This window comes from Pongo abelii, chromosome 10, assembly GCF_028885655.2.
Source record: "Pongo abelii isolate AG06213 chromosome 10, NHGRI_mPonAbe1-v2.0_pri, whole genome shotgun sequence".
In the NCBI taxonomy this organism is placed as follows: Eukaryota; Metazoa; Chordata; class Mammalia; order Primates; family Hominidae; genus Pongo; species Pongo abelii.
In genome coordinates, this window is record NC_071995.2 from 115,995,732 (window position 1) to 116,015,344 (window position 19,613).

Below are 19,613 nucleotides of genomic sequence, written 5' to 3' on the forward strand. Positions count from 1 at the left end.
GATGATGTTTCTCAGATGGAGTTAATATACATTAGAATGATGCCCGTCACAGAATGGCACTACATTAGCATTCACGTTCATTTTTATTAATAAATGTGAATTATTAATTAATCAATGTGAATGCTTTGACAGACATACACTGAATTCATCCTATTAAGTGGAGGTGAAATTCAACAGGAACAAAGAGAAGGGAGACTCACACTGAAGGCATTCTTGTCTCTTACCGGCTTCCACAGGCTCCGTCAGTCTCCACCTCAGCCTTGCCCTGGGCTGGCACCTGCCGGGGCAGCAGTGGCCCGGACGCCTACCCAACCTTACTGCACACTGGCGGGCTCTCAGGTGCTCCCAGGGCCGGCACTGTGGGCTGCAGTTCCCACAGGTGGCCACACGAGGGCGTCTCCGGCGTCAGCCGGCAGCCACAGCCTCGGGAGGCCAGGGGGCACCAGGGGGCCCCCAAGTGTTCACCTGGTTCCCTTCTAGTCTGGGAGGAGCCAAGGGCAGGGTCCAGGAGGCAGGACTTACAGGAATTTGATTGGCATAGACAGTGGCCAATCAGATGTCCGGGCTATGGGAGCGGAGGCCCTAGGGGAGGGAGGGTGTGACTACTGACCCCACCCCAGGGCTGCGCCTGTGCAGACCCAGCCACGTTTAGCTGACTGTAGGCTGGCCATGGGGCGTCTGCCGCCTCCGAAGGCACCCACGGCTCACGCCCACAGCACCTACCCGAGGGCTCAAACGTGCGCTGAAAACACACCCGCGGGGCCACTGGCACAAGAACCCGCCGCTTACCTTGGGCTGCGTATCGACAGGAGCCGTCCTCCACCAGCACGTTATAGAAAGGCTGGTGGTGGCCATGCGGCAGGCTGTGGACGTTCATGTTCCGGATCCACTCGTGTCCCATCATGCAGGTGGGGTCCCAGCCGTAGATCACACAGTTATAGCCATACCTAGTTAACACAGGAGGCGCAGTCAGTCCCTGCAGACCCGGCAGCAACAACCTCCAGACAACCGTGTGGCTTCTCAGCTCACATCCTCAGTTACCTGTTTTACTCTACGGTGAATCATTTTTCAGGACACCCCTAACCCCTTTTATAAACACCTTTTATTATCAACATAGCACTTTATCTGGAAAAGAATAAACTTTTCAACAAAAAGTGATTAGACGACAACTGGTTACCCAAAAGAAAAAGGTATGGGGACCTGGCCTGACAACAGCACACCAAATTCAATTCTCAGTACAACCCAGATTCAGGTGTTAAATGCAGAACTTCTAAAATAGAAAGTATCTTCATGACTCAAGATAGGGAAGGTTTGTTAAAACAAGGCACTAAAAATACAGCCCGTAAAGGAAAAGACTAACCAATTTGACATCACTAAAACCAAGAGACTAACAAATCCTGATCCAAACATTTAAAAATATGAGACAACTGGGGAAACAGAAATCTCACTAGATACTGTATGAAGTTAAGGAACTGGGGTTTTCTAGATGTGATAACAAGATGTTAAATATTAAAAGACAGAGAAGGAGCGAGCGCCCCTGCCTTTTAGAGGTACATACTGAAATCGCTACAGGTGAAACGGCATCAGCACTTGCGTCAATTAACCCAGGGAGGAAGGTCTGGAGGGTGCAGGGGAGAGTAAGATTCACCCCGTATGGCAGCTGTTGAGGCTGGATGACAGGAACACCACCTGGTTCCTTATAGTCTTTTCTCTCTTATAAATCTTTGCAAATTTCCATTTAAAAGTTAAAAAAAAATTGCAATAAAGAATGAAAACCACCAGCCAAAAACTGGGAAAAGATACTTGCAACTTATCGTCATGTAGAGACTGATACACAGAAGAACAACTACATATCATATTAGGGAGGACTAATAACTCAATAGAAAAAAAATACATGAAATGGGCTGGGTGCGGTGGCTCATGCCTGTAATCCTAGCACTTTGGGAGGCCGAGACGGCAGATCACTTTAGGTCAGGAGTTAGTGACGAGCCTGGTCAACATGGTGAAACCCTGTCTTTACTAAAACACAAAAAATTAGCCAGGCGTGGTGGTGTGCGCTTGTAGTCGCAGCTACTTGGGAGGCTGAGGCATGAGAATCGCTTGAACTGGGAGGCAGAGGTTGCAGGTGAGCTGAGATTGCACCACTGCACTCCAGCTTGGGCAACAGACCCAGACTGTCTCCAAAGGAAAAAAAAAAAAAGAAAAAAAAGAAAAGAAAAACGAAATGTTTGAAGAGGCGCTTAATAAAAGGAAACTTGGAACTTGGATAGCCAGTAAATATATGAAAAGAACCTCAACGTGTTTAGTCACCCAGGAGACAGAAACTAAAACCACAGTGATACATTATTTGCCCTTTCTCACGTAAGTACACTTTTAAAGGTCTGGCAATAGCACCAGGTGAGAATAGGAACTCCAGGCTCCTAGCCTGCTGGTGGGATGTAAACTGTTCCAATCATTTTGGATACAGTTTAATTTTGCCTAGTAAATAGAACAAGGGCCTATCAGATTTGAAGAGACTGAGATTAAGTGACAAGATATAAGAACAATGAGGAAATGAGAGAAAAACTTGTGGCTTACAAAGTTACTTCCATGTTCCCACACAGAGAAGGGTCAAACATCTAAAGGCCGCTAAAAACACTAGAAGATCTCTCAGGAAAGTAAGCTGCTGTTTAAAAAACACAAAGGTCAAAGACACGGTTCAAAAAGAAAAAAAAAAGGTTCAGCTTTCTGTCCTCCCCGCAGTGCGCACTCAGGGGATAAGTGATCCAGTCAGCTCCTCCTCCACTGTGTCCTGGGGGCTCACCAGGTGCACGTGTATCTCCGCAGCCCCTCTGGAACGGACACTGCAGGACAGACGATCCCAGGCACTCACCTCTTATGCTTCATAATGAGCCCGATGGAGTAGCAGACATCCCTGTGCTTCTCATCAGAGCGCAGCTTCACCTCTACGCCCACCTCCTCCTTTTTGCGCTCAATGTGCTCTAGAGTGTGCTGCACCAGGTAGCCCACCGCCCCGTGCTGCCCCGGGTCTAGGGTTTGGATGTGCTGGAGGATGTCAAGCACCTTCAAAACAAGACAGAAAGACTAAAAGATAATATTTTCAGCTAGGCCTTTTCTTTTTTGCGGCGAGGGATTTAGACCTACCTACGTAACCTAACAAAGGACCACAAGGGGTGGCTATGCCCTGATCGCCCCGGTCCAGGTCTCTGGGCCATTCTCTGACGGACCGCCACCAAATCGGCACTGCAGATGCCCAGGGTTGGGCTCTACTGTAACACTGGCAGCTGGCCCAGGATACCCCAATTCAACCAGTGTCAACCTGAGGAGTTCTTTGGAAACCAGTGTGCTGGGATAAGCGCTGGGGACGCAGGCGAGGGCCCGCCACCTAGGGCACTCTGGATGAGGTGGGCTCTAACAGCACCTGGCATGCTTGGTCGGCATGGGAAATGTGAGAATCCACGTTTTTTCAATACACAGGAATGATTTTTCACTTGCCACTCATGAATTCAGAGGGGAAAAAAATGCTAAATTGCTTTAATCGAGACCAAGAGGATGTTTGACACAACTGCCTCAGTGCTGGAAAAGATGGAAAAAGTCACAGAGTGGGCACCAAAGGGATGCATTCGTTGAGTTTATGAAGCTACACTAGAAGGAGGGAGCCACGTATATCAGAGTTCTAAAATCCTGCTGGTCACTTCAGTGGTCTTAACTCATCATGGTATTTGGTATTCAGCAGGCAGCAGGAAAAACTACATCTATGCAGAGGTTAAACTAGTAGCACAGAGTAGCAGGCCTGTCTAACCCCACTATTACTGCCTCTACTGCACACAGTCCCTCTGTGGAAAAAAACTCCACGTTTAAAAAGACACAGATATACAATTATTTCGCACCCATTATGTTTACAGCCCTCAGCATAGAACTTCTGACAAGGTTCTCCTTCCAATTTACTGAGTCCTGGATTACAGCCTGCTTAGTGCATTACAGCAACCTGGACTCTAGGCCCAGATCTGTCAGACTAGCTGGTGTTTTTACCTCTGAATTCCTTTCTTAGCTTATCAAATCATGAGTAATCACTGTCCTATTTGCTGATGCATTGTGAGCCTGTCAAAGTATTGTGAAAACTCCAGTTTTATGCACCGTGTTATTATCTTGCCTTTCAGACTGAGACGTGCTGGCCCTCAACATTTACTGAACACTATTCTCTGCTGGTCACTGTGCCAAGTCCATCAGGTTTTTTGTTTCACTTAATCCTTCCCATTTGAAGATCAGTAATTTCTTGATCTTCAAATTGGGAGGATTAGGTGGAAAAAAAAAAAAAAAGCTTTTAATCACTGCCACTTCCCGAACAGGACTCAGGCTTAGTGAAGCGACTTGCCCGGGGTCACAGGGTTGTGGAGAGGTGGAGTGAGGCTGTGGCTCTGGGTGTGAAGATCAACTCTTGGTCTCAACCAGTGTCATACCCTAGCAAGAGTAGGAGCATTTTAAATTAACTACTACAAAAAGTTCCAAACACATAAAAATGGACAAAACAGTATAATTTCAAGTACTCCAAACCCAGTTTTGACAAGAATCAACAGACAGCCAATCCCCCTGTGCCTCTACCTCCAGCCGGGTGCTCTTAATTCTGGGACACTCGCAGATTTACCCTTTACTTAAACAGGAAGTGCCTACTGACAGTGCCTGTATAATAGCTGTCCTTGTGGCCTGAAAGAGTACCAACAAGCCGCTTTTTCTGCCCCTCCACTGTGTTCTACACACACACAGCTCCCCTTCTCTCCTAGCAGCCACCTCCCCACCAGATAAGTAAAACGGTCAGAATTTGGCATCGTCAGAGAACAGAGGAAGTCTAGATAAGGTCAAGGATAATTACCCCCACCTTCGCTGGATGTGTGGCTGAGAGTGAAGGGAGAGGGCAGAAATGAAGACATTGCGCCTCGGGGCCTGGCGTATTTGCAGACAGTGTTGACCCAGGCACCACGCCGTCCCCACCAAATACTCTAGGCCTAGAATGCCGCAAGATCACCACTTCTGGGGCGGAGATCCTGGATTGGGGTCTATTACCCATGACGCATTTGCCTATACTGCTCTTCTCCCTCTAGCCTAGGGGTTGGTAAACTTTTTCTGTAAAGGGCTAGAGAAGAGACACTAGGCTTTGGGGACCACACAGTCCCTGATTTAACTACTCAACTCTGCCACTGTAGCTTGAAAAAAGCTATAGATAATAAGTAAACAAACACAACTTATTCACAAAAACAGGCTTTGTGAATCTGGCTCACAAGCTGTAGTTTGCTGGCCCCTGCTCTGTCCCTGAATTCCAGGTTCCCTCTAAGGTTCTCTCTGAAGTTCTTGGCTCTGCTTTCTTGAGATCCATTGTCTATGGGATCCGCTGCTTCTGGGGCTTCAGTTACCAGATGCTGATGCTGGGAGCTCCTGCTAAAGGCTACTGGGCATCTGCACTCGATGGCTTCAGGTCAGGACGAATGCATCATACCCCACACAAAACACTCTCCTACTACCAAAACAGGCCTGCTCTCCAAATACCTACTTTCAGAGTGGCATAAACTGCCCCCGTGTTGAAAAATCTGGACATCCTTTGAGTCTTCTTTATTCATATCTAATGAAGTTCTGCCACATTTTTTTTGAGACAGGGTCTCACCCTGTCACCCAGGCTGGAGTGCAGTGGCGTGATCTTGGCTCACTGCAGCCTTGGGCCTTGACCTCCCAGGCTCAGGAGATCCTCCCACCTCAGCCTTGCAAGTAGCTGGGACTACAGGCACGTGTGATCACGTGCGGCTACTTTTTGTATTTTATTTTGGTAGAGACCGGGTTTTGTCATGTTCCTCAGGTTGGCCTCAAACTCGTGGCCTCAAGTGATCCACCTGCCTCTGCCACCCCAAGTGCTGGGATTACAGGCGTGAGCCACTGCACCTGGAAGTTATTTCTTAATTATTCATTTAAACAATTTTTTGAGCTCCTATCATGGGCCAGGAATTGTGTTGAGAGCATGGGGAAGGCGACAGTTAGGAACAAGCCCCGGTCCTGGTCCTTAAAGAGCACGTTCTAATGGAGACGGATGACGGGGCAGCAGCTACCACAGACTGGACGAAGTTCTAGGAAGGGCAAGCACAGGAACGACAGGAAAACATGACCTGGACGCACACAGGAACCAGGGAAGGGGTTTCGGAGAAGGCAGAAGTCTAAGCTGACAGCTGGGCAGAAGTAAGCCAGCTAATGGAGTTGAGGATGAGCAGAGGCCCTGGGCAGAGACGCAGCACATGCAAAAGACTGAAGCAAGACAGTGCAGGCACACAGACAAAGTGGTGGGTGCAGCAGAGGACTAAGGAACTCCACGGGAGGCAGGGAGCATCAGGCAAGCAGGGCCAGACCGCCGAGAACCTAAAAGCCACACGGAGGAGAGCAAGTCTGGTCTTCAAGGCAACAGGGGAGCCACCCTGCGGGGTTTAAGCAGTGAAGGGACCTAATTGATACTTTGTTAAGATTCCTCTGGCCTGCATACACAGCGGGTTCACAGGGGCTCAGAGTCGAGAGAGGGAGGACAAGCAGGGGGCCAGGGCACTGCTTCGGGCTGCAGAAGTGCTGGTCTCAGTGAGTCAACTTTCACCCGTCTGGGAGACAGAGTCACGTGCAGGGGTGTAGCAGGTGTGTGGATGTGCTGGTCTGGAGCCCAGGGTCCAGGCAGGGGTCCAGTGCTCCAGCAGCCACAGCAGACAGGCAGAAACTGACGCAAGAAGAGGGGAACTGTCCTAGGGCACAGGTGCAGGGTAGATGTCTAGAAACCATCCTTCAGCCTTGAAGGGAGGAACTAGCAAGAGCCTGAGAACCAGAGACCACAGAGCAAAAGTAACCGAGTGTTCCCAGAAGGGAGTAGCCCGCAGTCACAGGGCAAGATACAGAAAGAAAAAGTATCTACTGCATTTATCAATGAGGAGAATGGTTTCAGCCAAAGAGGGTCACTGGCTTCCTTGGCAAGAACAGTGCCTATGGAGGAGGCATGGGAACGGGTCCTGATGTCCTGGGGAGTGAGTGGGAGGCAGACTAAGAGCTTCAGCTCTGGGGGAGGAGGAAAGGTGGCGACCCAGGGAAATTCCTGCAGAGCGGACAGGGAGTGCTTTTTGTTTTTCTTCTAATAGAAGAGAGGGGTGTTTGCCTTGGAAAATTGGAGGGATACCTTTTCCACTGAAAGGAAGAGAAAGAGGGAAAGGAGAACTATGGATCATGATGAGGACGAAGGTCTGGCAGCAGGAAGGAGAAGGTGCCTGTGTGCTGGCTTCTTCAGAAGCGCTCTGGCCTTGGCCCACTGTACCATGGGATGCCGCGTGGGGTGGGCTCGGGCATCACCTTGCCTGCACTGAACTCCTGGTGCCATCACGGCATGTGCAGGAGACCTGGCTAAGTTATTTAACTTCTCACTGCCTCGGTTTCATTATTTCCAACATGGCAAAAAGAAAAATAATATCTACCCTATAGGGCTGCTGAGAAGATGGGAGGAGGCGTTGAGTCAGTACTCCTGACTTAAAATCTCACCATCCTGCCTTCTCTACGTCCATCACAGCCATCATAACCCTGGATTACTGTGACAGTGACCAAGGCGGCTGCTGTTTCTTAGCTCTTCCTGATTTAATTCAATTAACAACAAGGCAACCTTCAGGCCGTCCCAGCTCAGGAATGTCTCCCTTTCACCTGATAAACTCAAAGCCTTCCACAAACTGGTCTCACACTCCGTAACAATTTTATACACACATATGTAAAAATACACCTCAAACCGCACACTCATCAGCATATAAATCCATGCTAGGCTGACATCTGCAGGTGCCACACCCTCCCACTCCTGGACCACGTGCAGGCTGTTCCCACTGACTAGAGTCATGTACTTTTCTGCCCTCTGAAGTTGTTTTTCATTTTTCAAGGTCACACCTCAAACCCTTCCTCTGGAGAGGAACCTTGTCCGATTTCTTCAGCACTCCCTGGCTTCTTCCGCACTGGGAGTCCCACAGTTTTCCCTGGCTGTCTCAGGGGCCCTAGCTGGATTATGCATTTATTAAGGGTAGGCAGTCACGCGTGCGCTGGCAATGAGCCACTTTTCTCCCCTAATCTCTGAATGAGGGGTCACCCAGGAGATGGTCTCCAGCAGCAAATGTCAAGATATCCCCCTAAAAGGGGATGTTAATAGCATCACTTCCACAATGACTCAAAATTTAACTATCAAATGTACATTTAAAGAAACTTGCAGGCCGGGCACGGTGGCTCACGCCTGTAATCCCAGCACTTTGGGAGGCCGAGGCAGGCAGATCACTTGAGGTCAGGAGTTCAAGACAAGCCTGGCCAACAGGGTGAAACTCCGTCTCTACTAAAAATATAAAAATTAGCCAGACGTGGTGGCACGTGTCGGTAATCCCAGCCACTCAGGAGGCTGAGGCAGGAGGATCACTTGAACCCGGGAGGCAGAGGTTCCAGTGAGCCAAGACTGCGCCACTGCACTCCACCCTGGGCAAGAGAGTGAGACTCTGTCTCAAAAAAAAAGAAAAAAAAGAAAAAGAAAAAAAGAAACTTGCTTTGCTCTGCATCTCATAAAAACTCCTTAAGTTTAAAGTAAAAAGTGTATATATATCCTGGTATCAAGAATAAATAGGCAGGGGCTGGGTGTGGTGTCTCACACCTGCAATCCCAGCACTTTGGGAAAAGGCCAAGGAACGCGGATTGCTTGAGGTCAGGAGTTCAAGAACAGCCTGGCCAACATGGTGAAACCCCGTCTCTACTAAAACAAATACAAAAATTAGTCAGGCATGGTGGTGTACCTATAGTCCCAGCTACTCGGTAGGCTGAGGCAGGGGAATTGCTTGAACCTGGAAGGGAGAGCCTGCAGTAAGCTGAGATCGTGCTGCAGCACTCCAGCCTGGGCGACAGAGCAAGACTCCATCTCAAAAAAACAAACAAAAAAACCCCCAAATAAATAAATAAATAAATAAATAGGCAGGGTGTGGTGGCACACACCTGTAATCCCAGCACTTTGGGAGGCCAAGATGGGCTTGAGCCCAGGAGTTCAAGGCCAGCCTGGCAACATGGTGAAACTCAGTCTCTATTAAAAAAAAAAAAAAAAAATTAAAATACATAAATAAAATGAAAATAAATGATTACATCTTGGACAAGTAGTTGGTAACTTCAGTGGAAAGTTTTCTTTTCCAATAATTCCTCTACCACATTACACAGATATTCTGGGAGGACATTTGCTATGTGGGCTACAGATGACATCTTTTCTTTTCTTTTTTTTTTTTTTTGAGACAGAGTCTCGCTCTGTTGCCCTGGCTGGAGTGAAGTGGCATGGTATCAGCTCACTGCAACCTCCGCCTCCCGGGTTCAAGCAATTCTCTTGCCTCAGCCTCCTGAGTAGCTGGGATTACAGATGCCCGCCACCACACCCAGCTAATTTTTGTACTTTTAGTAGAGATGGGATTTCGCTATGTTGGCCAGGCTGGTCTTGAACTCCTGACCTCAGGTGATGCACCTGCCTCAACCTCCCAAAGTGCTGGGATTACAAGCATGAGCCACCATGCCCGGCTGACATCTTTTCTTAAAACAGGAGCCTTGGGGTTTTCCTACTGATGCATCATTTCTTAGAACTATTTTAGATCTCCGAAGTTGTGAATCAGTGAGACTTTAAATTTAAGCAATGTAGAGTCACTTATAATATTGACTTTTTCAAGGAAGATTTTACCCCTCTCTAACGACACGGGGAGATGAGTTTATGTCGATGGCCTGTGAGAGCTCAGAATTAAATTCTGCTCTAAACAAACAAAAAGGACTATTCACACGTTTCCAGAGAAAAGCCAAGGCACAGTGGGAATGTGCAGCTGGCTCCTGCACCATTATACACAATGGGCCTCTCCACGTGCTGCATCCACACAGCTCATGGAGGTAAACACCACAGCCTTCTGAAAGGGCATGCTGCTGCCCAAAGGGGGCCATTAAAAAACTGAGAAAATTCAAGTTAAACAGTGTCAAAATTCAATGGTTTTCAAAGAGTCCTTCTCTAGTCCAGTGGCTGGACTTGAACATATCTAAGATCCAATTTTCCTGTGCAAACAGGAGTACTTATTCATGGCCAATGTAGTTGCTAACAGTACAGCTGGAGGTTGACCATTTACAGCTTTGCTTTCCCTTGCTGAGTGAGGGTGACTTGGCGAAAACGATCTGAGGGCCCCAATGGTTGTGTAGCGGGGACAGAGGCTTTGTGGTTCTAGGGTTTAAGGAGCTGACCACAAAGAGAAAAGGCAATTCCTGGCAGTAGAACCAATTTTCCTTAGAATAAGAGAAGTAAAAAAAATCTACCAATGGGTTATGATTGGGAGACTGAATAAATGTGTGTTTATTCCCCATGTTAACACAAAGATAAGCTTATCACGGGCACCCTTCAATCTAGGACTTCCCTTTCTAAGGCAAGTGCAAAGCATCAAAGTAAAATAATTACCTTCTCTGGCCAGATTCCCAGGTGGAAGTAAAGCCTGGCTTGGAGGAGGAGAAGCTGCACCTGGTCCGGGTACATTGCCAGATAGAGATCCAGCGAGTCTCTCAGGAGCTGGTATGACTGGTCGATGCCTTCCCTAGCAGAGGAAAAACAATCTTTGTCTTATCCTGCTTGTTTTTTCAGCAAAGACTCTCTTTTTCGAGGCCCAGGTTTTAAATATAATTGACACAAATCCCAAACGTTTTCTGATTCTGGTATTTCTTTTCTGCTCAACAAAGAGATACAATGCTCTTAAGAAAAAAAAAAATACACAATAAATATAAATCTTGTGCCCTATTTTAGTGATGGGTACTAAATTAAAATCAGAAGCATTTTTACTAAGCAGTCACTGCAATAACACTGTACATAATTAAAAATGAATTCTGAAGGCCAGGTGCAGTGGCTCACACCTGTAATCCCAGCACTTTGGGAGACCAAGGCAGGCGGATCACCTGAGGTCAGGAGTTTGAGACCAGCCTGACCAACATGGAGAAACCCCATCTCTACTAAAAATACAAAAATTTTTAGCTGGCCATGGTGGCGAGTGCCTGTAATCACAGCTACTCGGGAAGCTGAGGCAGGAGAATCGCTTGAATCCAGGAGACAGAGGTTGTGGTGAACTGAGATCACGTCATTGCACTCCAGCCTGGGCAACAAGAGCGAAACTCTGTCTCAAAAAAAAAAAAAGAATTCTGAGTAGGCGGAGCACAGAGGGTATTTTTGGCCAGTGAAACTACTCTGTGTGATACTATAAAGGGGGACACATGTCATTATGTGTTTGTGCAAACACACAGAATATATGACACCAAGAGTGAACCCTCATGGAAACTGGACTCTCGATGATAATGATGCGTCAGTGCAGGTTCACTGGCTGCAACAAATGCACTGCTCTGGTGCAGATGTTGACAGTGAGGGAGGCTGTGCATGTGTAGGGCAGGGAGGATATGAGAACTCTCTGTACTTTCTGCTCAATTTTGCAGTTAGCCTAAAACTGCTCTAAAAAATAGTCTATTAAAAAAAAGAATTCTGTCATTAGACATAAAACTATTACTATAATATACAGTCTACAACTTTCTACTTTCCCTGTAGGACAAATTTCCTTGGACTTAGAAACAAGACAGTTTCATATTTTTGTTTTCTTATCTAATGATAGGAAGGTATAAATTAAAAGACGGCAAAGCATTTGGATATGAGAAGATCTTGTCCTTGAAAAATATATTTTCTAGTCTAAGATATTCTTGTTACTAAAGAATGCTTTCAGTACTCGCAAAGAGAACTTCTCAGTGTCTACTGCAAAGATCTCAAAGAAAAGTCACTTGGCACATCTCAAACACAATTCAAGCCTCTAAAGACATGTGCTCTGCAGAAGTACTAGAAAACCAAGAAAACCTTACCGTTTTCCCAGGCTTAACAGGTTTCCCACCATTCTCTGTAACACCTTCTTGACATTGACCACCCCATACAGTGCTGCAGTCACATGCTGGCCGATCAAGTACTCGCATTCTTTCACTGTCAGCTGCTTGCCTTTCCCAAAAGCATCTATGTAGATGTAGTCAAAGATGTCCAGGGTCGCCCTATCCAAAGAGCCAAATATCAGATGAGAGCTGAACAATTCATTATTTTAAGTCTCCACAATAAGTAGCTCAAATCATGGGCTGAAGGCTGGGACCATAACAGTTCTACTTATAATATGAAGGTCTTGTCCAAGTTTAAAATCTGACCCCTTTGTGCAAGCCCAGTGTGCTAAGACCACAGCACACTGACATTTAAGAAACAGCACCAATGTATGTCATCTAATAGCGTCCTTTAGGAAGACTAAAACTCACTGCCAGGAGTATCTACAAGTTCAGCTAAGATAAAGATTCATGGAATGCCTGAGGCAGTCTGTTAATTCCATAGATTAGCAGCAGGTAACCGTCTGTGGATCCTGGGCCCTGGATGATCTGATGAAAGTTACAGCACCTCAGCCGGGCACAGTGGCTCACACCTGTAATCCCAGCACTTTGGGAGGCCAAGGTGGGCGGATCACAAGGTCAGGAGATTGAGACTAACATCCTGGTTAACACGGTGAAACCCCACCTCTACTAAGAATACAAAAAAATTAGCCGGGTGTGGTAGCACGCACCTGTAGTCCCAGCTACTCGGCAGGCTGAGCCAGGAGAATGGTGTGAACCCGGGAGATGGAGCTTGCAGTGAGCCGAGATCACGCTACTGCACTGCACTCCAGCCTGGGTGACAGAGAAAGACTCTGTCTCAAAAAAAAAAAAAGTTACAGCACCTCACACCAGAAGGATTCGGCCATCAGTTCTGCTGACATGCTGAGGTGGTCAGAGACCTGCTGAGCCCATCACAGCCTTGGGCTGGGAACCCTGTGCTAGAGCACAGAGAGCTGTGCCCCTGGCCTCGATCACACAGCTCTTCTTGCAGGTCTGCCTTCTGTGACCTGCACTGGAACTGCACTAGTATATGCTGGGGTGGCCCTCGCTGAGCACAATGCTGAGCAGTGGCCACATGATGCAAGCTCTCACTGCACTGCCAGGCCCACTCTCTGCACTGCCAGGCCCACTCTCTGTGAGGACTCATGGAATCCTCATGGAGGATTCAGGTGGCTCTGTTTCAGGGATATGAAGTGTTTCTTATGAGCTGCTGTTTCATCTTATATCTGAAGCCCACTACAAATCGTAGCATATTCCTCTCTTTGGTTGCTAAAAAAAGTCCAATCGAATTTCTTCCTTGAGTCATATTTATAACCTACCCTTAGCAAGGATATGGCTGGGTGCGGTGGCTAACGCCTGTAATCCCAGCACTTTGGGAGGCCATGGCAGGCAGATCACGAGGTCAAGAGATCGAGACCATCCTGGCCAACATTGTGAAACCCCGTCTTTACTAAAAATACAAAAATTAGCTGGGCATGGTGGTGCATGCCTGAAATCCCAGCTACTCGGGAGGCTGAGGCAGGAGAATCACTTGAACCCAGGAGGCGGAGGTTGCAGTGAGCTGAGATCACACCACTGCCCTCCAGCCTGGGCGACAAAGTGAGACTCCATCTCAAAAAAATAAAAAACAAAAATAAAATAAATAAACCTATGAGGAAAGTACAAAAAAAAATAAGAATTACATAAATGTTCTAGAAACAAGGAACTCTTAAACTCTTTTTATGAGGCTAGAACTTCCTAAGGACAAATGTACAAAAATTTCTAGGCCAAGATCATTTATGAGCTATCATAAATGCAAAAATCCTGGATAAAACATGAGTAAATCAAATGCAGCAATGTATTTTACAAATAAGTGATTAAGTTAGATGTGCCGCAACAATGGAAGGAGAGTTGAACATGAAAAACTCTATTTTGTAACAGATGCTAAGGAGATTGTGGAGAAAAAGGAATGCTTATACACTGTTAGTGGGAGTGTAAATTAGTTCAACCATTGTGGAAGAGAGTGTGGTGATTCCTCAAAGGCCTGAAGACAGCTAAACCATTTGGCCCAGCAATCCCATTACTGCGTATATACCCAAAGGAATATAAGTCATTCTATTATAAAGTCACATGCACACATATGTTCACTGCAGCACTATTCACAATAGCAAAGACCTGGAATCAACCTAAATGCCTGGATAAAGAATGGATAAAGTCTATCACTTTATCCAGTGATGGACTGGATAAAGAAAATATGACACATATACACTATGGAATACTATGTAGCCACAAAAAAGAACAAGATCATGTCCTTTGCAGGGATATGGATGGAGCTAGAGCCATCATCCTTAGCAAACTAACAAAGGAACAGAAAACCAAATACTACTGCATGCTCTCACTTATAAGTGGGAACTATGTGATGAGAACACACGGACCCAGAGTGGAACAACACACACTGGGGCCTATCAGAGGGTGGGCGGTGGGAGAGGATCAGGAAAAATAACTAATGGGCACTAGGCTTAATACCTGCATGAAATAATCTGCACAACAAACCCCCATAACACAAGTTTACCTATGTAACAAACTTGCACATGTACACCTGAACTTAAAAGTTAAAAAAATAAATTCTATTACAACAAAAAAATCTATTTCTAAACATATGGACTAAAAGAGAAAACCTTATCATATGAGTAGACACAGAAAAAGAATTTTGAAAAAAAAAAAAATCAAATGCCTAGCTATTAATAAAACTTAGCAAAGTAGGAATTTAGATGGTAGCTTTCATAATCCGTAACCGCTCCCGACAGCATGCCTGATGGTGAATTTTTGTTTTCTTTTTCTGAGACAGGGTCTTGCTATGTTGCCCAAGCTGGCCTTGAACTACTGGGCTCAATCAATCCTCCCACTTCAGCCTTCCAAGCAGCTGGGACTACAGGCGTGCGTCACCATGCCTGGCTTTGAAATTTTAAAAGCATTCCATTTAAAGTCATACCCAAGGCAAGAGTCCCTGCTATCTTTGTTTTTATTCAACTTTGTACAAAAAGATCTAGCCAGCAGAGTAATGCAAGAGAAAGAAACAAATATATATAGTTACAAAAAAGAAGAAACCAAATTGTCACTATTCACAGATACTATGATTATCCACAGAGAAAAGCCAGAAATGGACAAATTATTAGCACTACTGATTTATTCAGCCAAAGCACTGAAGATCAAAACTGTATCTAGATAGCAACCACATCTCTGTATATCATTAATACTTAAAAAACGTAATCTTAAAAATTACCATTTACAACTGCAAAAAAAAAAAAAAAAAAAAAAGGAAGGTACCTAAGAATAAATCTAACAAGATGTTAGCTTGATGAAGAAAAAGATAAAATCTTTTTAAGGCCAGTAATGACAACCTAAACAGAGTGGTCCATGTTCACAGAAAGACTGATAGTGAGACACTGGCAATGTCCCCCTATTAATCTAGAACTCGAATTCAAAGTAATCCCTGGCTCCAATCAAAAGACACACAGGGTTTCCAAAGAACCTGACAAAACTGATTCTAAATCTATATGGAGAGCAAAAGCTAAAAACAGCCAAGGCAATTTTGAAGAACTAGCTGGAGTTTCATCCTACCAGATATCAGGGATAATTATAAAGTTACAGTGCTTAAGAAAATATGGTCTTGGTACAGGGACAGAGAAAAGTGGCCAAAGGCAGAGAGCAAAGGACAGAAAGGGCCATAGCCCAGCAGCTCCTGCCTTGGACCTGAGGGCTGAGTCCCTTATGGGGCTCAGTGCTTGTTTCTGTCACGTGTCTGGGGGGTATTAAATTATTTCATTGTTCATTTGCATTATGGTATATGTCCACTGTAGCGCAAGAAGGAAAAATGATGTTAACTGCATACAATCCTACCCTGTAGTAAGTTATCGTGGCAAATGACATGGTAATTGGTGTTTTAAATGTTTTATATTGTACAGAAATCTTTGGTGGATTATTACATAGGCATTTAAGAATATTTTGGAGATACTTGGGGAGATTGGTTGGGTTATTTGGGGAGAGGGAATGGGATGAAAAATCATTTTTCCCACTTAAAATAATGGAAATTGGGTCCCCACTACCCAAAAATTAAACCATCCAGTACATCCTCAGAAACACACTTCTGGAACACAAGGGAAGCCTGTACGGGTATTTAAGGCAACATACAGAAGTAATGAACCATCAACATTTGCATGGAAATAAACACGGCCAGGCTCGGTGGCTCACGCCTGTAATCCCAGCACCTTGGGAGGCTGAGGCAGGCGGATCACTTGAGCTCAGGAGTTCAAGACCAGCCTGGGCAACATGGCGAGACCCCGTCTCTACAAAAAAAATTAGCCAGGTGGTGGTGATACATGCCTGTGGTCCCAGCTACTAGGGAGGCTGAGGTGGGAGGATGGCTTGAGTCCAGGAGATGGAGGGTGCAGTAAGCCAAGATTGCGCCAATGCACCCCAGCCTGGGTGGTACAGCCAGACCCTGTCTCAAAAAAAAAAAAAAAAAGAAAGAAAGAAATAACAAACACTTTCAAACTGGTGGTTAGCTCTGGAGAGGAGAAAGGGATGAGGAAGAGTACCCGGGAGGCTTCAACTAAATATGTAACGTTTTATTTCTTAAACTAAGAGGTAGGAACAGAGACCAATTGTACTTTTTTGCTATGTCACGTCAGAAACTCTCCTGGGTATATAATATACCGGGTGATCTCATTTCATCTTCCAAGCTGCTTTATAAAATACATTAATCCATTTTACCAAGGAATAAACTGAGGCCTCCTCAGAGGAAGGCGAAGTTTGAACCCAGTTTGACTATAAAGCTCTGGTACTTTCTATCACACAATTCATCATTAAAGGGTATCAGAGTTAATCATTAAGACAGAATTTCAAAGATCAGGACATAGGTAAATAACTTTTTTCTTTTCCCCCTAAATTGTAGATTTAATGAGAATATATTTCTACCTGTTGAACTATTTCTTTCAGAAAAGCTAGACTATAACTGAAAAGGAGCTTTTTGCCCTACAGAGCACTAGGTTTAAAAAAGAACAAAACAGAACTCAGTAACCGGGTCTCTAAAATTCTCATCAGTCACCAACCTTGCCTGAAGGGGAACGTGGCCACCCTGTTCAATCTCCCCTGCTTTCTTTCCCTCCCTTCCTCTCTTCCTCTCCCACTCATGTGGGACAAAGGGGGAAATTTTACGGAAGAATGAAAAGAAATAATTTCTTTAAGAACTCTTTGATCTGATCTGCTTTGGAACAAAGGGACTCTGAGAACCACATAAGACCCTGAAATCAGAGTCTTATTTTTTAAAATTATACTTTTTGAGATAAATGTAGATTCACACATGCAGTTTTAAGAAATATGGAAAGATCCAGAGTACCCTTTTCCCAGTCTCCCCTGATGGTACCATCTTAACTGTTATAGTATAATAACACAACCAGAATACTGACACTGATACAGCCAGGAAACAAAACAGTTCCATCACCACCCTAGTCCTATTTTTAACCTGTGTGGTAACACCCAACTTGATGTTGAAAATCAGACTGCCTCTCAGCACAGAGGAACCAAATCTTCAGGACCACAGATAATGTGTCACGGATGCTCACCCTTCTGCGCCTTGGCACCACCTTAATAAGAAGTGACTTGGGAAGTTGACAGGCTCCAGTGGGACTCCCAATTGCCGAGCAATTGTCAAATAGAGCAGAGACATGCTGATTGGGATTCCTGTTCTGCGAATCAAAACCTAAAGCAGAAAAAATGCTTTTATTTCACTGGGATGAACTATACGTTCTCATTCTTTCAATAAACATTCTCATTAGGCACCTATTGTGCATTGGGCATGATGCTCATTTGTGAGGCTTAAGTGAGTATTTCACTTATTTAGGTCAGGGGTGGGTAAACTATGGTCCATGGCAATTCCGGTCCACCGGCTATTTTTATACAGCCTGTGTAAGAAGAAGTTTTATGTTTTTTAATGTTTGAAAAAATAGTTAATACTATTCAAAGACATATGAAAGTAACATGAAATTCAAATTTCAATGTCCATATATACAGTTTTGTTGGACACAGCCACGCTCAGTTGTTTTTATATTATCTGTACCTCCTTTTACACCACAGTGGCAGAACTTGGTGGTGAACAACAGAGACCACATGGCCCTCAATGCTGAAATAATTTTTTTTTTTTTCTTTGGGACGGAGTCCTGCTCTGTTGCCCAGACTGGAGTGCAATGGCGCTATCTCGGATCACTGCAACCTTCCGAGTTCAAGCAATCTCTTGCCTCAGCCTCCCGAGTAGCTGGGATTATAGGCAACTGCCACCATGCCTGGCTAATTTTTTTGTATTTTTAGTAGAAACAGGGTTTCACCGTGTTGGCCAGGCTGGTTTCGAACTCCTGACCTCAGGTGATCCGCCCACCTCGGCCTCCCAAACTGCTGGGATTACAGTGTGAGCCGCCATGCCGGGCCAAAGATGAAATAATTTACTGCCTGGCCTTTCACAGGAAAAGTTGGTCAAGCCCTGATTTAGGCCCTCCTTCTTCCACAAAGTATTTAAGACTGTTCCAAGGAAAAGTGTGTACGATATAAACACAATAAAATGAAAGTAGCAGACAGGGCAACAAACTAAATATGAAAATGGAACTAGGCAGAAAGCAAATAAAAAATATAAATATAACAGATGCAAACCTGACACAGCTGGGCCACAGGTTCCCCCAAATGGCTAGAGGCCAGTGCAAAGAGGACCCTGATTAGTTCCACAGTTTAGTGTTCACGAGATACAAACTGACCAAACAGAGTCAGAGAAATATCTATTTTTAGTCAAAAATTTATCTCAAGGGTTTGCATATGGAGGATACTCAATGAGGAAACAGACAAACTCCACAACAATATCCTTACAGCGGAAGGAAAAATAAGTTTCATCGAGCACTCAGAGACGGAAGGCATAGTACTGACCTTCAAGAATGTACGGTCCATCAGAGAGAAGCTTAAAAAAATACATATAGGATGGACACAGTGGCTCACACCTATAATCCCAGCACTTTGGGAGGCCAAGGCAGGAGGATCACTTGAGGCCAGGAGTTTGAGACCAGGCTGGGCAACATAGCAAGACCTCATTTCTACAAAAAATAAAAAATTAGCCAGGTGTGGTGGCATGTAGTAGTCCTAGCTACTCAGGAGGGCGAGGCGGCAGGATCACTTGAGCCCAGGAGTTTGAGGCTGCAGTAAGCTATGATCACGCCACTGCATTCCAGCCTGAGCAACAGAGCGAGACCCTGTCTCTAAAAACAGAAAAAAAAAAATTACTATACCTATATTACTATACCCATATATTACTGTACCTATATTTACCTGATGCATATATAAGTTTAGGGCATTATAGTAATCCATTCGATTCCCCTTGAACTTCAGTTGGTCATAAAGGACATAGTTCATGGCATCCAGTACCTGGCTCTGGAGTTCTATTTCCATTATCATGGATGATTCACCTGAAACACAGAGATCTACTCTGGGACCCAAGCACAAAAAAGGTTGTGACAGGTGCCCCAAACAACTCACAACATGAAGACATTGGCAATGGCCTAACAATATTAATCAAGTGTTGCCAATCTAGGAAGCAGAAGGCGGTATGCATTTGAAGTGTTTTCGGTTCAACACTTCAA

At 45.2% G+C, this 19,613-nt stretch overlaps 1 protein-coding gene across 2 annotated transcripts in view; it reads right to left on the reverse strand.

The window, feature by feature from the left end:
* The window catches only part of FBXO21 (F-box protein 21), a 47,005-nt gene that overhangs the window by 11,364 nt on the left and 16,028 nt on the right, over window positions 1-19,613 (reverse strand). The window contains exons 6-11 of one of the 2 annotated variants that reach the window (XM_002823827.6): window positions 19,303-19,439; window positions 17,562-17,698; window positions 11,917-12,096; window positions 10,487-10,619; window positions 2,873-3,063; window positions 790-947 (exon numbers count right to left, since the gene is read on the reverse strand). In XM_002823827.6, coding sequence (XP_002823873.1) covers window positions 790-947; window positions 2,873-3,063; window positions 10,487-10,619; window positions 11,917-12,096; window positions 17,562-17,698; window positions 19,303-19,439 — 936 coding nt within the window. Of the gene's footprint in view, window positions 1-789; window positions 948-2,872; window positions 3,085-10,486; window positions 10,620-11,916; window positions 12,097-17,561; window positions 17,699-19,302; window positions 19,440-19,613 lie in introns of both variants that reach the window. The other variant, XM_003778133.5, reaches the window with a different exon arrangement.